The sequence below is a fragment of the Rattus norvegicus genome, chromosome 8 (assembly GCF_021556685.1).
Source record: "Rattus norvegicus strain SHRSP/BbbUtx chromosome 8, alternate assembly SHRSP_T2T, whole genome shotgun sequence".
Taxonomy (NCBI): domain Eukaryota; kingdom Metazoa; phylum Chordata; class Mammalia; order Rodentia; family Muridae; genus Rattus; species Rattus norvegicus.
Window position 1 is genome coordinate 10390686 of NC_141541.1, and position 20077 is coordinate 10410762.

General features: G+C 39.2%; 1 protein-coding gene across 5 annotated transcripts in view; it reads right to left on the bottom strand.

Moving 5' to 3' along the window:
• Dync2h1 (dynein cytoplasmic 2 heavy chain 1) overlaps positions 1 to 20077 on the bottom strand; it is a 221001-nt gene that overhangs the window by 21019 nt on the left and 179905 nt on the right. For all 5 annotated transcript variants that reach the window (XR_015626948.1, NM_023024.2, XM_087563631.1 and 2 more), the window contains 2 exon segments: positions 9330 to 9539; positions 2665 to 2754 (listed from right to left, as the gene is read on the bottom strand). Coding sequence is in view for 4 of the 5 variants with exons in the window: in NM_023024.2 (NP_075413.2) it covers positions 2665 to 2754; positions 9330 to 9539 (300 nt within the window). In the remaining variant the exon portion in view is untranslated.

The window sequence follows — 20077 nt, forward strand, 5'->3', positions numbered from 1 at the left end:
CAAAATTCTATTTTTATGAATTATCTATATAGAATTGGACTGTTTCCCCATGAATATGAATAGTTCAGGTGTAATACAACCAAATATCATTTTTATATAGGTTAGACACACCCTATTTTGTCAAATTCTGCAGAAATTCTATGCACCTTTTTGACATATTAAAATGAGACTTCAACGGAACAGAAGTCAGATTACACGATCATTAACAAAATTAAAGGCACATGGCCAAGGCCCACAGGGACTTTCTAGCCACCGAATATGGTTTGGCAATCCTGGTCAGTACCCAACTGCTCCTCTCAGCCTCTGCTACACTCTGCTTGTCAGGGACAGCCACCTCAGCACACTCCTGCTCCCTCCCTTTGGGATTCTCCAGATCCCAGCCAGCTCCCCATCACCAACTCTCCAGACATGACATGTGCCAGGGACCTAGTGCTACACACAGAAGAGTGAAATTGCTCTGCTCCAAGTGGAACAAGGACCTCAGCAGAAAACCAGAATCCCTAAATCTGATAGATAGGAAAGCACAGGAAAGGATTTTCTGAACAGGACCACAAAGAATAGTCATTGAGACCAAAAATAAGTGAAACATTGTGAAGCAAAATGTTCCATAAAGCAAGTGGCACCATCTGAGACTATGGTTAGGTCTTTGCTCAAACTGTATTCAGTCTAAAGCATTTGTAAAATGACACATTTTCATAAGAAGTTATAAGCTTCCACTGTCAGTGATTCCTACAGATAAACCCTGATCCTGCCTGCCTACTCAGGTCTATGTTCCTTTATTCAACCATGGGCTGTATTGTTTTCTTACCACCACGAGCTACTCTGGATATGAAACACAGAAGACAACCACAAAATTAACTGAAATCCTAGACAGTAAAGATCACTTCAGGGATGAGTGAAACTTTGTATATTTACAAGTGAAGAAAATACTAGGCTAGTTAAAAAAAGCATTAAAACCAAAACAAAACACAAAGCAAAACAAAACAAAAACCCAAGTAGTAGTAGTGAGAAGTGTTTGTTGGTTGGAAAGAAAGCATGATTAAGTTCAAAAGGTTTTATCTTGAGTCAGCGATTCTACCACAGTTTTAAAGACAGTCATACCGAGGCAAAGTATTCAGTTTGATGGCTAGTATTCAACACCCTATGGCTGAAAAGTCATGCTATGGATAAGTAATCATGCTCAAATTTACAGTTGTTTATGTAAAATTATTTTCAAAAATTAATTTCAGTATCCACAAAAATATCACAACAGCAGAGGACAATTAAGGTTATTTGAACACTTTTTGAAGCAAAAAAGCTCTGTCCTTATAAGAAGTAAGTAAAGCCAGTAACACTAACTACACAGTCTGAGTGGCTATCCCAGTCGGCAACTAGCACATACAGACCTGTGAGCATTCCTACACGTTTAAAGACCACTGTAGACTCCTCCTTCTCTCCTTCTCTCCTTTCTCCCTTCTTTCCTCTCTCTCCCTCCCCACTTCCTATTCCCAAACCACTTATCCACAGATCATGTCCAGCAACCTGCAGAGCAGATGGAGAGAGTCAGTCAGTGTCTCTGTATGGTTTTCTCTATCAATCAAATGTCATTTTCATTCCAGCATGTTTTCTTGAATAATTCCACAATAAAGGATTGGTTACAACACACACACACACACACACACACACACACACACACACACACACACACACACACACACTCAGATGGTTCCCAATCCTGAAGAGAAATCCCCTTTGTAGGAAGATGCACAGCATCCCACACAGCTGGATGGGAATGGGCCACATGGGTACTGGGTGAGTCAACAGCCACAGGCCAGCAGCTCCTAGATTAGCATGAAAACTGGCCAGAATCGTCTCAGACAAACCTATCTGTAGGTGAGAGGAAAGGACAGGCATTTTCAAGTACCTATGACTCATGGCCTGGGTTTCTCTGTGCAGTGGCTGTGACTGCTGTCAGGGACAATGTGCATGTGTTGTGGAAGTGACAAGAGTTAGATAAATGAGTCATTATGGAGATGACCAAAGCTGCATCAAGAATGCTATATTAAAATGCAGACTGAGTTATTGTACAGCAGACATTAATATAGCAGATGTCTGCTGCAAGGAGAGGCTGAAGCAGGAGGATTTGTGGCAAATGTGGGCCACCACAAGACTATGTAACAAAAACCAATAAAGACAGGCATTTGTGAAGCAGATTCAAGCTGCAGAGAAAGTAGCAAGAATGCAAAAGCATGCACAGGGTCCCGCATGTACCACTAACTTGTCCCACCCAAGCAATTAAACAGGACATTGTTGTTCACTGTTACCCCTTAACTTGGTTTATTTTTCTAGGGTACCTACCTGGTTGGCTGTGGGTAAAAGCCATCAATTGGAAATTAAGTATTTTCCCCACAGGAGGAACACTCCTTACAGCAATCAGATCTCAGTCCTGCCTTAGACTATCTATGCAATCCAGATGGACGACTGTAGAGTTTTCTCCACATTAGCAATGGTTTTTAAAATAAAACAACAAAAACCATGGACAGCAGACATCTTGAAGAGTGTGATATGAACATTTGAAATGACACAAAGATGAAAATTACCATGATTCCCACTACTAAGGATATAGGCAAATCTATGTACCATAGTCAGAGCCACACACTTAGCTGCAGAACAGTCCTTTCTCACCTGAATTGCAAGTGTTCGTGCTACGAGACCGCGCAGGTACTGGAGGGGATCCTCGGGGCCTTCCCACTTGCTCTGCCATGTGAGAGGACACTGCAGTGTAAAAGAGAACAGTCAACTTACATACAGACTGTCAGCATCAGTGTGGAGGGAAGACCGTTTGAGTTAAAATGGGGTCATTTCATGGAAAATGTCTTAAGGCATACTTGTTCTCTGTGAAACTGGCCAGCCATGTTTTCTTGGCATGAGATTTGGGTACAGTATGAAATCAAAGTAAAAATTTAAATTCATTTAAAAATTGTTAAAGATAAAAGATAAAAAGGGGTTTGGTCCCTACAGAATTTTTTAAAGCTAGATAGCACACAGATTTTGCCCATAAAGGTACTCCAGGTAGACTGTGCAAGAACAGGTTAACTGAATTGTGTATCCGAATCTTTCTACTAGACGGCCCACTGTGAGTTTGCACTAACACACACGTCTGGTCTTTACAAGTACTCAGCAAGTACATGTAAGTATACTACAACACTTGTGTGAGGGTTTTCTGAATTTTCAATATATTTAATAAATATACAACAAACTTTGTATGATTTTAAGTGTAGTAACAGCATATGATCCTCAGTCATGTAAGTGAGAGAATACTGCATGGTAGTTTGTATCAATCATCAATTGCATGTACAGAAAACTAGAGACGTGGAATATCCAAATGCAAGAGTAGAAAGGGAACTTAGAAGACATAAAATACTTTGGAGGAATCTAAGCATTCTTAGAACTAAGAGCTGGGAGAAGGATGAAAACAGGTCAGGTTTAAACATGTTTAAATTTCAGCCTGAAGATGTATATGAAGGCATGAGAAAAACCAACCAAGTCCAAAACAAGGAAAGACGAAATAAAACAAATCACAGTTGAAACACATGACACAGGACAGAAGTTATTAATGGTCAACATCAAACAGCTTACACTTTGAAAAGCAAATGACAAAGGTTTCAATAGCTTAACTAACGAACAAAAGACTAAAAGTCAGAGGTGATAAAGGAGACTACTGATATCACAAGAATGTGACTATATTCGAGAGTGTTAATATTCATGAGAATGTGCAAACAAACAAACAATCCATCCTATAAAGAAGTTTCCATTCTTGAGCCTCTTAAACCTGGAGCTTGTGAGATGTTTCAGTGGGTGTTAAACCTGAGGTCCTGAGTCCCATATACTGGAAGTAAAAATAAACCTACTTCTGAAGGTGACCTTTGACCTCCATCCACACACACACACACACACACACGCACACACACACACACACACACACACACACACAAATCTAATGAGACCTTTTGAAACTCATTGACAGAAAACATCAACAAACCAGAAATAACTAACCAGACTGAATGAGCAGCAGTAGCAATGATGATGATGTTGATGGCGATGATTATGGTGATGACAGTGATGCTGATGTTGGTGGTGATAATAATCAAATACTTCCCAGTAAACAAAGGCCAGCTGAACTGCTTAGCTATGTGAAACCCCTTTACTCTCCCCTCAGTCCCCAGAATGTGACCTCCACTGCCCTTCAGTCTCCACAATGTAACCTCCATTGCCCCTCAGTCCCCACAATGTGACATTTACTGTCCCCTCAGTCCCCACAATGTGACCTCTACTGTCCCTTCAGTCCCCACAATGTGACCTCTACTGTCCCCTCAGTCCCCACAATGTGACCTCCACTGCCCCTCAGTCCCCACAATGTGACCTCTACTGTCCCCTCAGTCCCCACAATGTGACCTCTACTGTCCCCTCAGTCCCCACAATGTGACCTCTACTGTCCCCTCAGTCTCCACAATGTAACCTCCATTGCCCCTCAGTCCCCACAATGTGACCTCTACTGTCCCCTCAGTCCCCACAATGTGACCTCTACTGTCCCCTCAGTCCCCACAATGTGACCTCCACTGCCCCTCAGTCCCCAGAATGTAACTCCATGGTCTCCTCTCCTCTCCTTACTCTACCTAGCACTGTTGTGCTCTATTCCTGGGTATAGATTATAAAGACAGACAAGAGCTTGAAGGTTTCTAGACACAGTGTATAAGGAGATGTACAGGAACTCCACGGATCTGACCATTAGACACTGTAAACCTGTGTTTAGTTATTACACTGCACCTGCAGACCATGCACTGGGAGAGTGAGGCAAGTGAGTGAGACAGGGAGTGAGCTTCCTTCTGTGAATTCCCATGCTGCACCACTGTGGTGCACAACCCTTTGTCAGCTCTGCCCACTATCCTCCTGCTGTAGGATGACCCAGAGTCACTGGCCCTTGTGCATTGCATGTCCATGGAGCTACATTATGGGGACTGAGGGACAGTGATTGTAAAGGCACTTAGTGTCACCAACCAGCATGTTAGGATAATCTGAAAAACTGTTTCTATAAAGAACTCAATTAAAATGATTTTAAAAGAGCAATGTAATCTACTAATTTCTAATAAAACGATACACTCATGACTATTTAGCATGAATGATGAAGAAATTTGTTGGTTTCATGTTGACTTAATTATATCTTTAAAGTTGATTTAGAATCTGTTCTAACATGTAACAGGGAATAGTAGTAATAATGATTTATTCATTAATGTGTCTTCTTATAAAATAAAAGCAACAAAGCTTTAGGTGTCACCAGTAACTGTCAAATAAACTTGTAAGTCCTAATCCTGGGCAGGACAGTTCCTGCTGAAATTATCCCAGGTACTGGTGAAAAGATCAAGTGCTATTCTCAAGTATACTAAGTAATATCACAGAGCACAGAAATTGCAACATTTAAATGTAATAAAATTAACTTTTATTTTGAAATACATGGGTTAGTATATATATATTTTAATTTTTTTAAAACTTAACATTTTTGTCTTGGTCAAAACTGGCCTATTCTCACTTGAATTTCAAATACCACAGAGCTATGTCCAATCACACAATTTAATTGTGCTTTGTAAAACATAGTTTTGAAAGGTTTTTTATCAAGTCCATTCTCATGTAAATAATGAAACATAAGTGTAGTGATATATGCCCGCCCCAAGACTACAGTTGAGTGTGTGTGTGTGTGTGTGTGTGTGTGTGTGTGTGTCTGTGTGTCTCTGACAGGGGCTGGGTGTCTGTCTGTTGTTCTGTACACTGCACACGGAGCTCATCACCCAGCTGAAATGGCTGCTGGTGTGCTGCAGTGGTGCTCTGGTCTCCACCTGCTCTTAGTACAGGAGTTACAGGTGTGTGCTGTTGCCTCTGGCTTTTCACATGGACTTGGGTTCTCATGCTGAACTTAGGTTCTCATGTTTCTATGCTAACCACTTTAGCAAAAGAGCTATCAAAGTCTAATACAGGATATTCAATTATACATGATATCTGCATCCCATATTGTAATGAAGAATTTAGCCATCTGGTTCATTTGCTATGACTATTGCTATGTCAAATGAACAAACACTGAACATTCATTAACAGCTGAGGGAAAAATGCAATGATGTTATCAAGAATTAAAAATTTGTGAGCCATTTATAAAACATAAGTCCTAATCAAGAAAAAGGTTTCATATAATTAAACCCTTAGAAGCTTCATCTTCAAAAGTTATCTAAAAGAAGAATGTGAGATTGTCATCATAGAAAACGATTTAGAGTTACTCATTCATTTTTTCAGTTGATTATGCCATGTGTCTCCAAAATGGTTAGTAGAGGCAAAGGAAGCAGTCCACGTGTGCATGTGTGAGTGTGCTGTAGCCTGAGTAGGATGTGTGTGCATACACATACACGCATGTGCAAATATAAGCATTCAGAACTTTCCTGAAGCTCCAAGAATCTGAAAGAGGACATCAGAGGAGTAGCTGCAGGGAGAGAGGTGATGTGCAAACACCCTGTGACAGGAATCACGTGACCGCTAGGCAGTCTGAACTTGGGATTGGGAAAGAGCCAGAGAAGTCTAACATGGTACTCAGCAAAAACATCTGGAAAGGAGTGTATATGTCCCTCAAAACACTTTGAATAAAAGAAAAGCAAATGTCCCAGCTCCCTGCATATGTATATTGTCTGCGTCACTTTACAAAAGCAATACCAGAATAAATTCTGAATGCTGTACAGTACGCTCCAAGCGTAGAACGTCCATAGCATAGGGTCCCAAGCACTTGATGGCTCTCACTGCTGCTTTGACAGAGAATCATAAAAACAGGGATCTTACAGTTAGTCCACTTAACTGGGGAGAAAAGAAAGAAGACAGAAATAGAAAGAATTGTTCTAAGTATCTAAGGTCTCCCTGTATCAACTGGCTAAACAAGTGACCACTCTGAGAATCAGTGTGGGCTCAGGAAACTGAGAGTGACTTAGATTTGTGGATTTGTCCTTTGGTGGGAAGAGAAGAACTGAATCTATGGGAAGCAAATGGTATTTCCAGATGGGTCTGCAGACCCACCTCTGAGAAGAATGAGAGAAACGATGCCTAAGAGGCTGAGCTAGCCAGAGCAGAGTGGCCAAGGCATAAACTTAAGGCCTTGGGCTTTCTGCTCTCAGAGACCCAGAGAAACTTGGGAGAAAGGTCACATGCTCGGTGTTTCTTGGGCCATGAGCTCTGTCAAGTGCTCTCAAGAGAAGCACCAGCCCTTAGGTATCTTCAGGCTCAGCTGGTCTGAAATGTTCCTGCCTTACTCCCTTTCCTTACTGCCAAGCCTGGCTACAGTAAACACTGCAGGGCTCAACAGGCATTTCAATGGCAAAGGCAGGGCAGGGCTGAGCCTGCTAATACCCTCTGCTCTAACAAGACTGGGTCTCCAGGAGGAATGTACACCTCCTCTCTCATGCAGACGCAGTACACATCAGCGGGACATGTCTGTCCCTTGGCTTAAGTGACACTCGATCTTTGCTGGTTCTGTGCATCTCCTTCTGACTGGGCTGTGTCTCCTGCATTTAGTTTATTCGGTGATCTTCCATTATTATCTTGTAAGCCTTCATCCCACACAGTTTGTGTTTTCATGCTTAGTTTTCTTCCTTTGAGAATTCCCTTTCCTTCAATTACTTATCAAGCCATTTACCTGTAATGCTAACTCCTAGCTCATTCTATAAGCGTCTTGCTCTTTTCTATCCTTATTAATGTTAGCGTTGATACCTACAGATTGTTTTTAACATGCTTGAACATATGATCTGGTTTTGAATTCTGACTATTTCTGTGGTGTGCTTCTCTCTTCCAAGACTCAGAGTAGGCTGACTACTGACTAGATCTTCACATAAGACAGGAAGACAAATCAAACACAATAGAGGCAAATTGTACCACAGAAACAATATACATACACACACATATATACATACACATGCATATATATACACATAGATGTATACATATACATGTATATACATAAACACACTATATATATACACACACACACTATATATATATATATATATATATATATATATATATATGTAAGTCACAATGGTGCCCTCAAAACCTCATACAACTCCTCACTAACTGGACCAAATAAAACCTGAAAGAATTCAAATAACACTAGACTAAGAATGTAAAGGTTTAATTTTAAAAATACTTGGTGACCTCAAAGAGGATTTTCAAAGGATTCAAAGGACAGAAGTCCACTTGATATCTGGATGGGAAAGCAAGGTATTTAGATGAGATGTTCAGAAAAGCAAACAAATAAACAAAAAGATTGAGATTCTGAAGGATGAAAAGAATAGCAACCTCAAAAGTGAAAAGCTCAACAAAGAAAAAAAAAAAAACCTGGCAAGACTCAGAGTCAAGATCTAGCCAACTTCCAGGGAAGAATGTCAGGAACTAAAGACAAAATTGAGACACATATATTAGACAGAAATAATAAAGATCAATTGTTTCAACAAGGAGACCACACAAGAATGCAAATTTAAGAGATACAAATCAACAGAAAACCTATCCAATGATAACAAAGGAGGAAAACCCCCAAGTCTTGGGGAAGGCCTGGACATCCACATATGGAAAAGCAATTAGGATCCTAAATAAACATGACAACTACTGAGGATATTACCCCCCCCCTCCTTGTTTCTGTATAACTGATGTGAACTACATGGGTTTTATTATTTTCTAAAGTGGTCTAGTTACTTAGTGAGACAAGTGCTGACCGCTCTTTTTCAGATGGCTATATCCTGGTGTTTCACTAGAGTCATCTTTCTCTTGGCTTCGCCATTCATACTGAGCTCCTCACAAGCATTTGGCTGAAGCCCTTGTTGACATGAGAGCGCCACCTGCCTGCCTGCAGAAGGGTTTGGGTATAGGGACACTCACAACCCAACTGGCTTGAAGCTAAGGAGATGCCCAGACTTTTGTTTAAGTTGCTAGGAAACAACTTTGAGCTTAGAGGGTCAAAAATTTGGTCTGGTAGATTACTGACAAATTATAGAAAACTTGTCCCAAAGTGAAATAAACATGGATTTTATTACATATGTTCTGAAGAGATGGCCGTAGAGGAGAACGTAGGCAGAGATCCTAGAGAATTATAAACTTGCATCCACCTGACTTAATGCTGTCACTGGACTCACTGTCAGTTTTTCAATGAATGCATTATACATAGCTTTCACAGCTCATCTTTTGTTTTCTGTTACTATTAACTACAGGGTCCCTGGTAAACACATTTCACAAAAAGAGATCATGGGAAATCAGAGTTCTATGATTTGGCTTACCTTCTGGTTTAATAAAGCACTTGCCAGCTTTTGTACTTCTGAACTCAGCAAAGTAGTTCCCCTGATGACTTTGCTGAGGGCAGCAAGCGACTGATGAACACTTTGAACCAAGCGGATGGCATTGAACTGCTCAAGAATGATGAATGATAATATCGGAGATCCTTGTCGATCATTAGGAGGTGATACTTTTTGATGAATTAGGTTTGAATTCTAGAAGAACAAGGTCATGTCACAGTTAATAAGGAGTAACATCAATGACAATCCAAAATATATAAGAGGTCAAAAATCACCTATAAGTTCATTATTCTGAATACTGGATTTTATGAATGAAGAACAGAATCTACAAATAGAGGTTTCTGGACTTTACCAATTATCAGTGGTATATGAGGTAGAAACAGAATAGCAAAACAGAATTCACCAAGGACCAATAGTCAGTGTATGAAGAAGGCATAGAGAAGGGGAACCCTCTAAGTCAAAGCAACTTACCTCACAGAACAGTTGGCTACCCTGGTGTTCCAATTTACTATTCCAAGACTTGGGGACAAATATGGCTTGCAAAGCTGACCCTTTTACACTTGGCAACAACTATTCCTTTCACATCAATTTATTGGTTTTACCAAATTACTGAAAATATAATTATTCAAAAAAACAAAAGCAGTCATAATTTTGTTTTTTTCCCTAGCTAAAATTGAGCTCTATAACTTGAGTAGTGAGTGCCAAGACAAGTATGTGGTAAGTAATAATTGAAGTTGGAAGTGCTGAAGAATGGAAACAGAAGGCAAGTATATGTGCCCAAGTGAGAGTTTCCTGAGAAGTGACACACAGTAGTGAGCCTGGAGCTAATACACATCATTTTTGTTAGTTGACTACTCTTTCTCACCTTTTAAAAATGTATTCAAGCTATGCACAAATGTATCAGCATAGAAGAATCAAGGAATACACATAAAAGTGAAAGTTCCCTTTACAGTGGTATTTTTCTTTATGCAGATGCATAGCATCAGGCTCCAGTGAAAAGTTTACTTGGCACCCTGGGCATCAGCTAAAATATCCATTAGCCCTTAGACAACAGCTCTTCCTGAAGGGGAAGGGTTTGATTAACTTAATAGCCTTTCTCCAAGTTTCTATGTCCTCATTCCCTCCTTAGCTAACTCAGGGTGGTATTTCCTATACTGTCTGAACTCCTCCTGTACTTTTCGGCTGGTCCATCTCTCCACCACTCACAAAAACAATTACTTATAGTTGGTGTCTTAGTTATGTATGTTTTTATTGCTGTGATAAGATACCACTAGCAAGGCAACTTACAGAAGAAAGGTGTTATTTGGGGATTATAATTTCAGAGGGTTAAAGTCTATGACCATCATGGTGGGGAAGATGGTGGCAGGCAGGCATGGTGACGGAGCAGTATCTGAGAGATTGTATCTTGAAACACAATGAGGTAAAAAAAGAGAAAAAACTTGCTGGGAATGACACAAGTCTTTTCGAAATCTCAAATCCTGTCTCCACTGACACACATCCTCCAGCAAAGACGCAAGTCTGAATCCTTCCCAGGTCTACCAAAATGGTAACCACATATTCAAACATTTTAACCACCCAGTCAAAACACTTGCTATGTTTCTTGATTTGCTAAAGGGAATCTTACAAACAGAAGGCAAGTCACTTGAATAACTTAAGTTTCCTGAGATGGGGGAGTGGATAGAACTTGGCTGGGAAGAGACAAAAAGTCTTAGATACAAGCATCACCAACAGAATACAAGAGATAGAAGAGAGACTCTCAGGAGCAGAAGGTTCCATAGAAATCATCGACTCAACTGTCAAAGATAATGTAAAGTGGAAAAAGCTACTGGTCCAAAACATACAGAAAATCCAGGACTCAATGAGAAGACCATACCTAAGGATAATAGGTATAGAAGAGAGTGAAGACTCCCAGCTAAAAGGACCAGGAAATATCTTCAATAAAATCATAGAAAAAAACTTCCCTAACCTAAAGAAAGAATTACCCATAAGCATACAAGAAGCGTACAGAACTCCAAATAGATTGGACCAGAAAAGAAACTCCTCCCTTCACATAATAGTCAAAACACCAAATGCACAAAATAAAGAAAGAATATTAAAAGCAGTAAGGGAAAAAGGTCAAGTAACATATAAAGGCAGACCTATCAGAATCACACCAGACTTTTTGCCAGAGACTATGAAAGCCAGAATATCCTGGACAGATGTCACACAGACCCTAAGAAAACACAAATGCCAGCCCAGGTTACTGTATCCTGCAAAACTCTCAATTAACATAGATGGAGAAACCAAGATATTCCATGACAAAACCAAATTTACACAATATCTTTCTACAAATCCAGCACTACAAAGGATAATAAATGGTAAAGCCCAACATAAGGAGGCAAGCTACACCCTATAAAAAGCAAGAAAGTAATCGTCTTGGCAACAAATCAAAGAGAAGAAAAGCACACAAACATAACCTCACATCCAAATATGAATATAACAGGAAGCAATAATCACTATTCCTTAATATCTCTCAACATCAATGGTCTCAACCCCCCAATAAAAAGACAGAGATTAACAAACTACGCAATGAGGACCCTGCATTCTGCTGCCTACAGGAAACATACCTCAGAGACAAAGACAGACACTACCTCAGAGTGAAAGGCTGGAAAACAACTTTCCAAGCAAATGGTCGGAAGAAGCAAGCTGGAGTAGCCATTCTAATATCAAATAAAATCCATTTTCAACTAAAAGTCATCAAAAAAGATAAGGAAGGACACTTGATATTCATCAAAGGAAAAATCTACCAAGATGAACTCTCAATCCTAAATATCTATTCCCCAAATACAGGGGCACCTACATACGTAAAAGAAACCTTAAAACACACATTGCACCTCACACAATAATAGTTGGAGATTTCAACACCCCACTCTCATCAATGGACAGATCATGGAAACAGAAATTAAGCAGAGACATAGACAGACTAAGAGAAGTCATGAACCAAATGGACTTAACAGATATTTATAGAACATTCTATCCTAAAGCAAAAGGATATACATTCTTCTCAGGTCCTCATGGTACTTTCTCCAAAACGGACCATATAATTGGTCAAAAAACAGGCCTCAACAGGTACAGAAAGAGAGAAATAATCTCATGCGTGCTATCAGACCACCACGGCCTAAAACTGCTCTTCAATAACGATAAGGGAAGAACGCCCACATATATGGGGAAGTTGAACAATGTTCTACTCAAGGATAACCTGGTCAAGGAAGAAATAAAGAAAGAAATTAAAGACTTTTTAGAATTTAATGAAAATGAAAGTACAATATACCCAAACTTATGGGACACAATGAAAGAAAGCTGTGCTAAGAGGAAAACTTGTAGCTCTGAGTGCCTGCAGAAAGAAAACAGGAGAGAGCATATGTCACCAGCTTGACAGCACACCTAAAAGCTCTAGAACAAAAAGAAGCAAATACACCCAGGAGGAGTAGAAGGCAGGAAATAATCAAACTCAGAGCTGAAATCAACCAAGTAGAAACAAAAAGGACCATAGAAAGAATCAACAGAACCAAAAGTTGGTTCTTTGAGAAAATCAACAAGATAGATAAACCCTTAGCCAGACTAATGAGAGGACACAGAAAGTGTGTCCAAATTAACAAAATCAGAAATGAAAAGGGAGACATAACTACAGAATCAGAGGAAATTCAAAAAATCATCAGATCTTACTACAAAAGCCTATATTCAACAAAACTTAAAAATCTGCAGAAAATGGACAATTTCCTAGACAGATACCACGTACCGAAGTTAAATCACCAACAGATAAACCAGGTAAACAACCCCATAACTCCTAAGGAAATAGAAGCAGTCATTGAAGGTCTCCCAACCAAAAAGAGCCCAGGTCCAGATGGGTTTAGTGCAGAATTCTATCAGACCTTCATAGAAGACCTCATACCAATACTATCCAAACTATTACACAAAATTGAAACAGATGGAGCACTACCGAATTCCTTCTCTGAAGCCACAATTACTCTTATACCTAAACCACACAAAGACCCAACAAAGAAAGAGAACTACAGACCAATTTCCCTTATGAATATCAATGCAAAAATACTCAATAAAATTCTGGCAAACCGAATCCAAGAGCACATCAAAACAATCATCCACCATGATCAAGTAGGCTTCATCCCAGGGATGCAGGGATGGTTTAATATACAGAAAACCATCAACGTGATCCATTATATAAACAAACTGAAAGAACAAAACCACATGATCATTTCATTAGACGCTGAGAAAGCATTTGACAAAATTCAACACCCCTTCATGATAAAAGTCCTGGAAAGAATAGGAATTCAAGGCCCATATCTAAACATAGTAAAAGCCATATACAGCAAACCAGTCACTAACATTAAACTAAATGGAGAGAAACTTGAAGCAATCCCACTAAAATCAGGGACTAGACAAGGCTCCCCACTCTCTCTCTCTACTTATTCAATATAGTTCTTGAAGTTCTAGCCAGAGCAATCAGACAACGAAAGGAGATCAACGGGATACAGATTGGAAAAGAAGAAGTCAAAATATCACTATTTGCAGATGATATGATAGTATATTTAAGTGATCCCAAAAGTTCCACCAGAGAACTACTAAAGCTGATAAACAACTTCAGCAAAGTGGCTGGGTATAAAATTAACTCAAATAAATCAGTAGCCTTCCTCTACACAAAAGAGAAAGAAGCCAAGAAAGAAATTAGGGAAATGACACCGTTCATAACAGACTCAAATAATATAAAGTACCTCGGTATGACTTTAACCAAGCAAGTGAACGATCTGTACAATAAGAACTTCAAGCTTCTGAGGAAAGAAATTGAAGAATACCTCAGAAGATGGAAAGATCTCCCATTCTCATGGATTGGAGGATTAATATAGAAAAAATGGCCATTTTACTAAAAGCTATCTACAGATTCAATGCAATCCCCATCAAAATACCAATCCAATTCTTCAAAGAGTTAGACAGAACAATTTGCACATTCATCTGGAATAACAAAAAACCCAGGATAGCTAAAACTATCCTCAACAATAAAAGGACTTCAGGGGGAATCACTATCCCTGAACTCAAGCAGTATTACAGAGCAATAGTGATAAAAACTGCATGGTATTGGTCAGAGACAGACAGATAGACCAATGGAACAGAATTGAAGATCCAGAAATGAACCTACACACCTATGGGCACTTGATTTTTGACAAAGGAGCCAAAACCATCCAATGGAAAAAAGATAGCATTTTCAGCAAATGGTTCTGGTTCAACTGGAGGTCAACATGTAGAAGAATGCAGATCGATCCATGCTTATCACGCTGTACAAAGCTTAAGTCCAAGTGGATCAAGGACCTCCACATCAAACCAGATATACTCAAACTAATAGAAGAAAACTAGGGCAGCATGTCAAACACATGGGCACTGCAACAAATTTCCCGAACAAAACACCAATGGCTTATGCGCTAAGATCAAGAATCGACAAATGGGATCTCATAAAACTGCAAAGCTTCTGTAAAGCAAAGGACACTGTGGTTAGGACAAAACGGCAACCAACAGATTGGGAAAAGATCTTTACCAATCCTACAACAGATAGAGGCCTTATATCCAAAATATACAAAGAACTCAAGAAGTTAGACCTCAGGGAGACAAATAACCCTATTAAAAATGGGGTTCAGAGCTAAACAAAGAATTCACAGCTGAGGAATGCCGAATGGCTGAGAAACACCTAAAGAAATGTTCAACATCTTTAGTCATAAGGGAAATGCAAATCAAAACAACCCTGAGATTTCACCTCACACCAGTGAGAATGGCTAAGATCAAAAACTCAGGTGACAGCAGATGCTGGCGAGGATGTGGAGAAAGAGGAACACTCCTCCATTGTTGGTGGGATTGCAGACTGGTACAACCATTCTGGAAATCAGTCTGGAGGTTCCTCAGAAAATTGGACATTGAACTACCTGAGGACCCAGCTATACCTCTCTTGGGCATATACCCAAAAGATGCCTCAACATATAAAAAAGACACGTGCTCCACTATGCTCATAGCAGCCTTATTTATAATAGCCAGAAGCTGGAAAGAACCCAGATGCCCTTCAACAGAGGAATGGATACAGAAAATGTGGTATATCTACACAATGGAAAATTATTCAGCTATCAAAAACAATGCCTTTATGAAACTCATAGGCAAATGGTTGGAACTGGAAAATATCATCTTGAGTGAGTAAGCCAATCACAGAAAAACACACATGGTATGCACTCATTGATAAGTGGCTATTAGCCCAAATGCTCGAATTACCCTAGATGCATAGAACACATGAAACTCAAAAGGATGACCAAAATGTGAATGACTCACTACTTTTTTAAAAAGGAAACAATGCTCTTGGGAGGGAAGAGGGAGCCAAAGTTTAGAACAGAGACAGAAGGAACACCCATTTAGAGCCTGCCCTACATGTGGCCCATACATATACAGCCACCAAACTAGATAAGAAGGATGAAGCAAAGAAGTGCAGGCTGACAGGAACCGGATGTAGATCTCTCCTGAGAGACACAGCCAGAATACAGCAAATATATAGGCGAATGCCATCATTAAACCACTGAACTGAGAACAGGACTCCCGTTGAAGGAATCTTAGAAAGGACTGAAAGAGCTTAAAGGGGCTTGAGACCCCATATGAACAACAATGCCAACCAACCAGAGCTTCCAGGGAGTAAGCCACTACCCAAAGACTATACATGGAATGACCCTGGACTCTGACCTCATAGGTAGCAATGAATAGCCTAGTAAGAGCACCAGTGGAAGGGGAAGCCCTTGGTCCTGCCAAGACTGAACTCCCAGTGAATGTGATTGTTAGGGGGAGGAGGGGTAATGGGAGAAGGGAAACACTCATAGAGTAGGGGAGGGCGAGGGGCTATAGGGATGTTGACCCAGAAACCAGGAAAGGGAATGACCATCGAAATGTAAATAAGAAATATCGAAGTTAATAAAGATGAAAAAAAAAAAAGGTTGGGGATTTAGCTCAGTGGTAGAGCGCTTGCCTAGCAAGCGCAAGGCCCTGGGTTCAGTCCCCAGGTCCCCCCCCCCAAAAAAAAAAAGAAAGACATAAAGAACTACTTTAAAGAAATGCAGGAAAACACAAGTAAACAAGTAAAAGCCCTTAGAGAGGAAATACAAAAGTCCCTAAAAGGATTACAGGAAAACACAACCAAATAGGTGAGCAAATTGAAAATGGAAATAGAAACAATAAAGAAAGCACAACGGGAGACAACCCTGGATATAGAAAACCTAAGGAAGTGAAAAGGAGTTGAAGATACAAGCATCACTAACAGAATACAAGAAATAGAAGAGAGAACCTCAGGGGCAGAAGATACCATAGAAAACATTGACACAACTGTCAAAGATAATGTAAAATGCAAAAAACTCCTAGCCCAAAACATACCAGAAATCCAGGACACAATGAGAAGATCAAACCTAAGGATAATAGGTATAGAAGAAAGTGAAGACTCCCACCTTAAAGGGCCAGTAAATATATTCAACAAAATTATAGAAGAAAACTTCCCTAACCTAAAAAAAGAGATGCCCATGAATATACAAAGAGCATACAAAATTCCAAATACATCGGACCAGAAGAGAAATTCCTCCCATCATATAATAGTTAAAACAACAAATATAGAACAAAAAGAAATAATATTAAAAGGAAAACAGGTCAAGTGACATATAAAGGGAGACCTATAAGCATTACACCAGACTTCTCACCAGAGACTATGAAAGCCAGAAGATCCTGGACAGATGTCATACAGATCCTAAGAGAACACAAATGCCAGTCCAGGTTACTGTATCCAGCAAAACTCTCAATTAACATAGATGGAGAAACCAAGATATTCCATGAAAAAACCAAATTTACATAATATCTTTCTACAAATCCAGCCCTACAAAGGATAATAGATGGAAAACTCCAATACAAGAAGAAAAACTACACCGTACAGTAAGCAAGAATATAATTTCCTTGCAATAAAACCAAAAGAGAGACAAACAAACATAATTCCACCTCTAACAACGAAAATAATGGGAAGGGACAATCACTATTACTTAATATCTCTCAACATCAGTGGACTCAATTCCCTAATAAAAAGACATAGACTAACAGAATAAATATGTAAAGAGGACACAGCATTTTGCTGCATGCAGGAAACATACCTCGGAGACAAAGACAGATACTACCTCAGAATAAATGGCTGGAAAACAACTTTCCAAGCAAATAGCCCAAAGAAACAAGCTGGAGTTGCCATTCTAATATCAAATAAAATTGCCTTTCAACCAAAAGTCACTAAAAAAGATAAGGAAAGACACTTCACATTAATCAAAGGAAAAATTCACAAAGATGAACTCTCAATCCTAAATATCTATGCTCCAAATGTAAGGGCATCTACATTCATACAAGAAACCTTACTAAAGCTCAAAGAATACATTGCACCTCACACAATAATGGTAGGAGATTTTAACACCCCACTCTCATAAATGGACAGTTCATGGTAACAGAAATTAAACTAACAGAAGCTATGAACCAAATGGATTTAACAGATATTTATAGAACATTCCATCTAAATCAAAAGGATATACTTTTTTCTCAGCACTTCATGGAACCTTCTCTAAAACTGAACATATAATCAGTCACAAAACAAGCCTCAAGAGATACAGGAAGATAGAAATAATCCCTTGCATTCTATCAGATCACCACGCACTAAGATTGGTCTTCAATAACAACAATAATGTTAGAAAGCCCACATATTCATGGAAGTTGAACAATGCTCTACTCAATGACAACTTGGTCAAGGAAAAAATAAAGAAAGAAATTAAAGACTTCTTACAATTTAATGAAAATGAAGATACAACATTCCCAAATTTATGGGACACAATGAAAGTGGTACTAAGAGGAAAACTCATAGCTTTGAGGGCCTGCAAAAAGAAACAGGAGAGAGCATATGTCACCAGCTTGACAGGACACCTAAAAGCTCTACAATAGAAAGAAATAAATAAACCCAAGAGGAATAGAAGGCAGGAAATAATCAAACTCAGGGTTGAAATCAACCAAGTAGAAACAAAAAGAACTATACAAAGAATCAACAAAACCAGGAGCTGCTTCTTTGAGGAAATCAACAAGATAGATCAACCCTTAGCCAGAGTAACCAGAGGTCACAGAGAGTGTATCCAAATTAACAAAATCATAAATGAAAAGGGAGACATAACAACAGAATCTGAAGAAATTAAAAAAATCATCAGATCCTACCTCAAAAGCCTATATTCAATACAATTTGAAAACCTGGAGGAAATGGACAATTTCCTAGACAGATACCAGGTTCCAAAGGTAAATCAGGAACAAATAAACCATCTAAACAACCCCATAACTCTTAAAAAATAGAAGCAGTAATTAAAGGTCTCTCAACCAAAAAGGGCCCAGGTCCAGATGGGTTCAGTGCAGAATTCTATCAGACCTTCATAGACCTCATACCAATACTATCCAAACTATTCCACAAAATAAAAACAGACGGAGAGCTATGAAATTCCTTCTATGAAGCCACAATTACTCTTATACTGAAGTCACACAAAGACCCAACAAAGAAAGAGAACATCCGACCAATTTCCCTTATGAATATTGCCGCAAAAATACTCAATAAAATTCTTGCAAACTGAATCCAAGAACACATCAAAATGATCATCTGTCATGATCAAGTAGGCTTCATCCCAGGGATGCAGGGATGGTTTAATATACGAAAATCCATCAATGTAATCCACCATATAAACAAACTCAAAGAACCACATGATCATTTCATTAGATGCTGAGAAAGCATTTGACAAAATTCAACACCTCTTCATGATAAGAGTCCTGGAAAGATCAGGAATTCATGGCTCATATCTAAACATAGTAAAAGCAATATACAGCAAACCAGTAACTAACATCTAACTAAATGGAGAGAAAGTTGAAGCAATCCTACTAAAATCAGGGACTAGACAAGGCTGCCCACTCTCTCCCTACTTATTCATTATAGTTCTTGAAGTTCTAGCCAGAGCAATCAGACAGCAAAAGGAGGTCAAAGGGATACAAACTGGAAGGGCTATTTGCAGATGATATAGTGTACTTAAGTGACCCCAAAAGTTCCACCAGAGAACTACTTAACCTGATAAAAAACTTCAGCAAGGTGTTGGGGTATAAAATTAACTCAAACAAATCAGTAGCCTTCTTCTACTTAAAGGACAAGAAGGCTGAGAAAGAAATAAAGGAAATGACACCCTTCACAATAGTCCCAAATAATATAAAATATCTTGGTGTGACTTTAACCAAGCAAGTGGAAGATCTGTATGAAAAGGACTTCAAATCTCTGAAGAAAGAAATTGAGGAAGATCTCAGAAGATGGAAAGATTTTCCATGCTCATGGATTGGCAGGATTAATATAGTAAAGACAGCCATTTTGCCAAAAGCAATCTACAGATTCGATGCAATCCCCATCAAAATTCCTACTCAATTCTTTATAGAGATAGAAAGAGCCATTTGCGGATTCATTTGGAGTAACAAAAACCCAGGATTATGAAAACTATACTCAACAATAAAAGAACTTCTGGGGTAACCACCATCCCTGACCTCAAGCAGTATTACAGAGTAACAGTCATAAAAACTGTATGGTATTGGTACAGAGACAGGCAGATAGATCAGTGGAACAGAATTGAAGATCC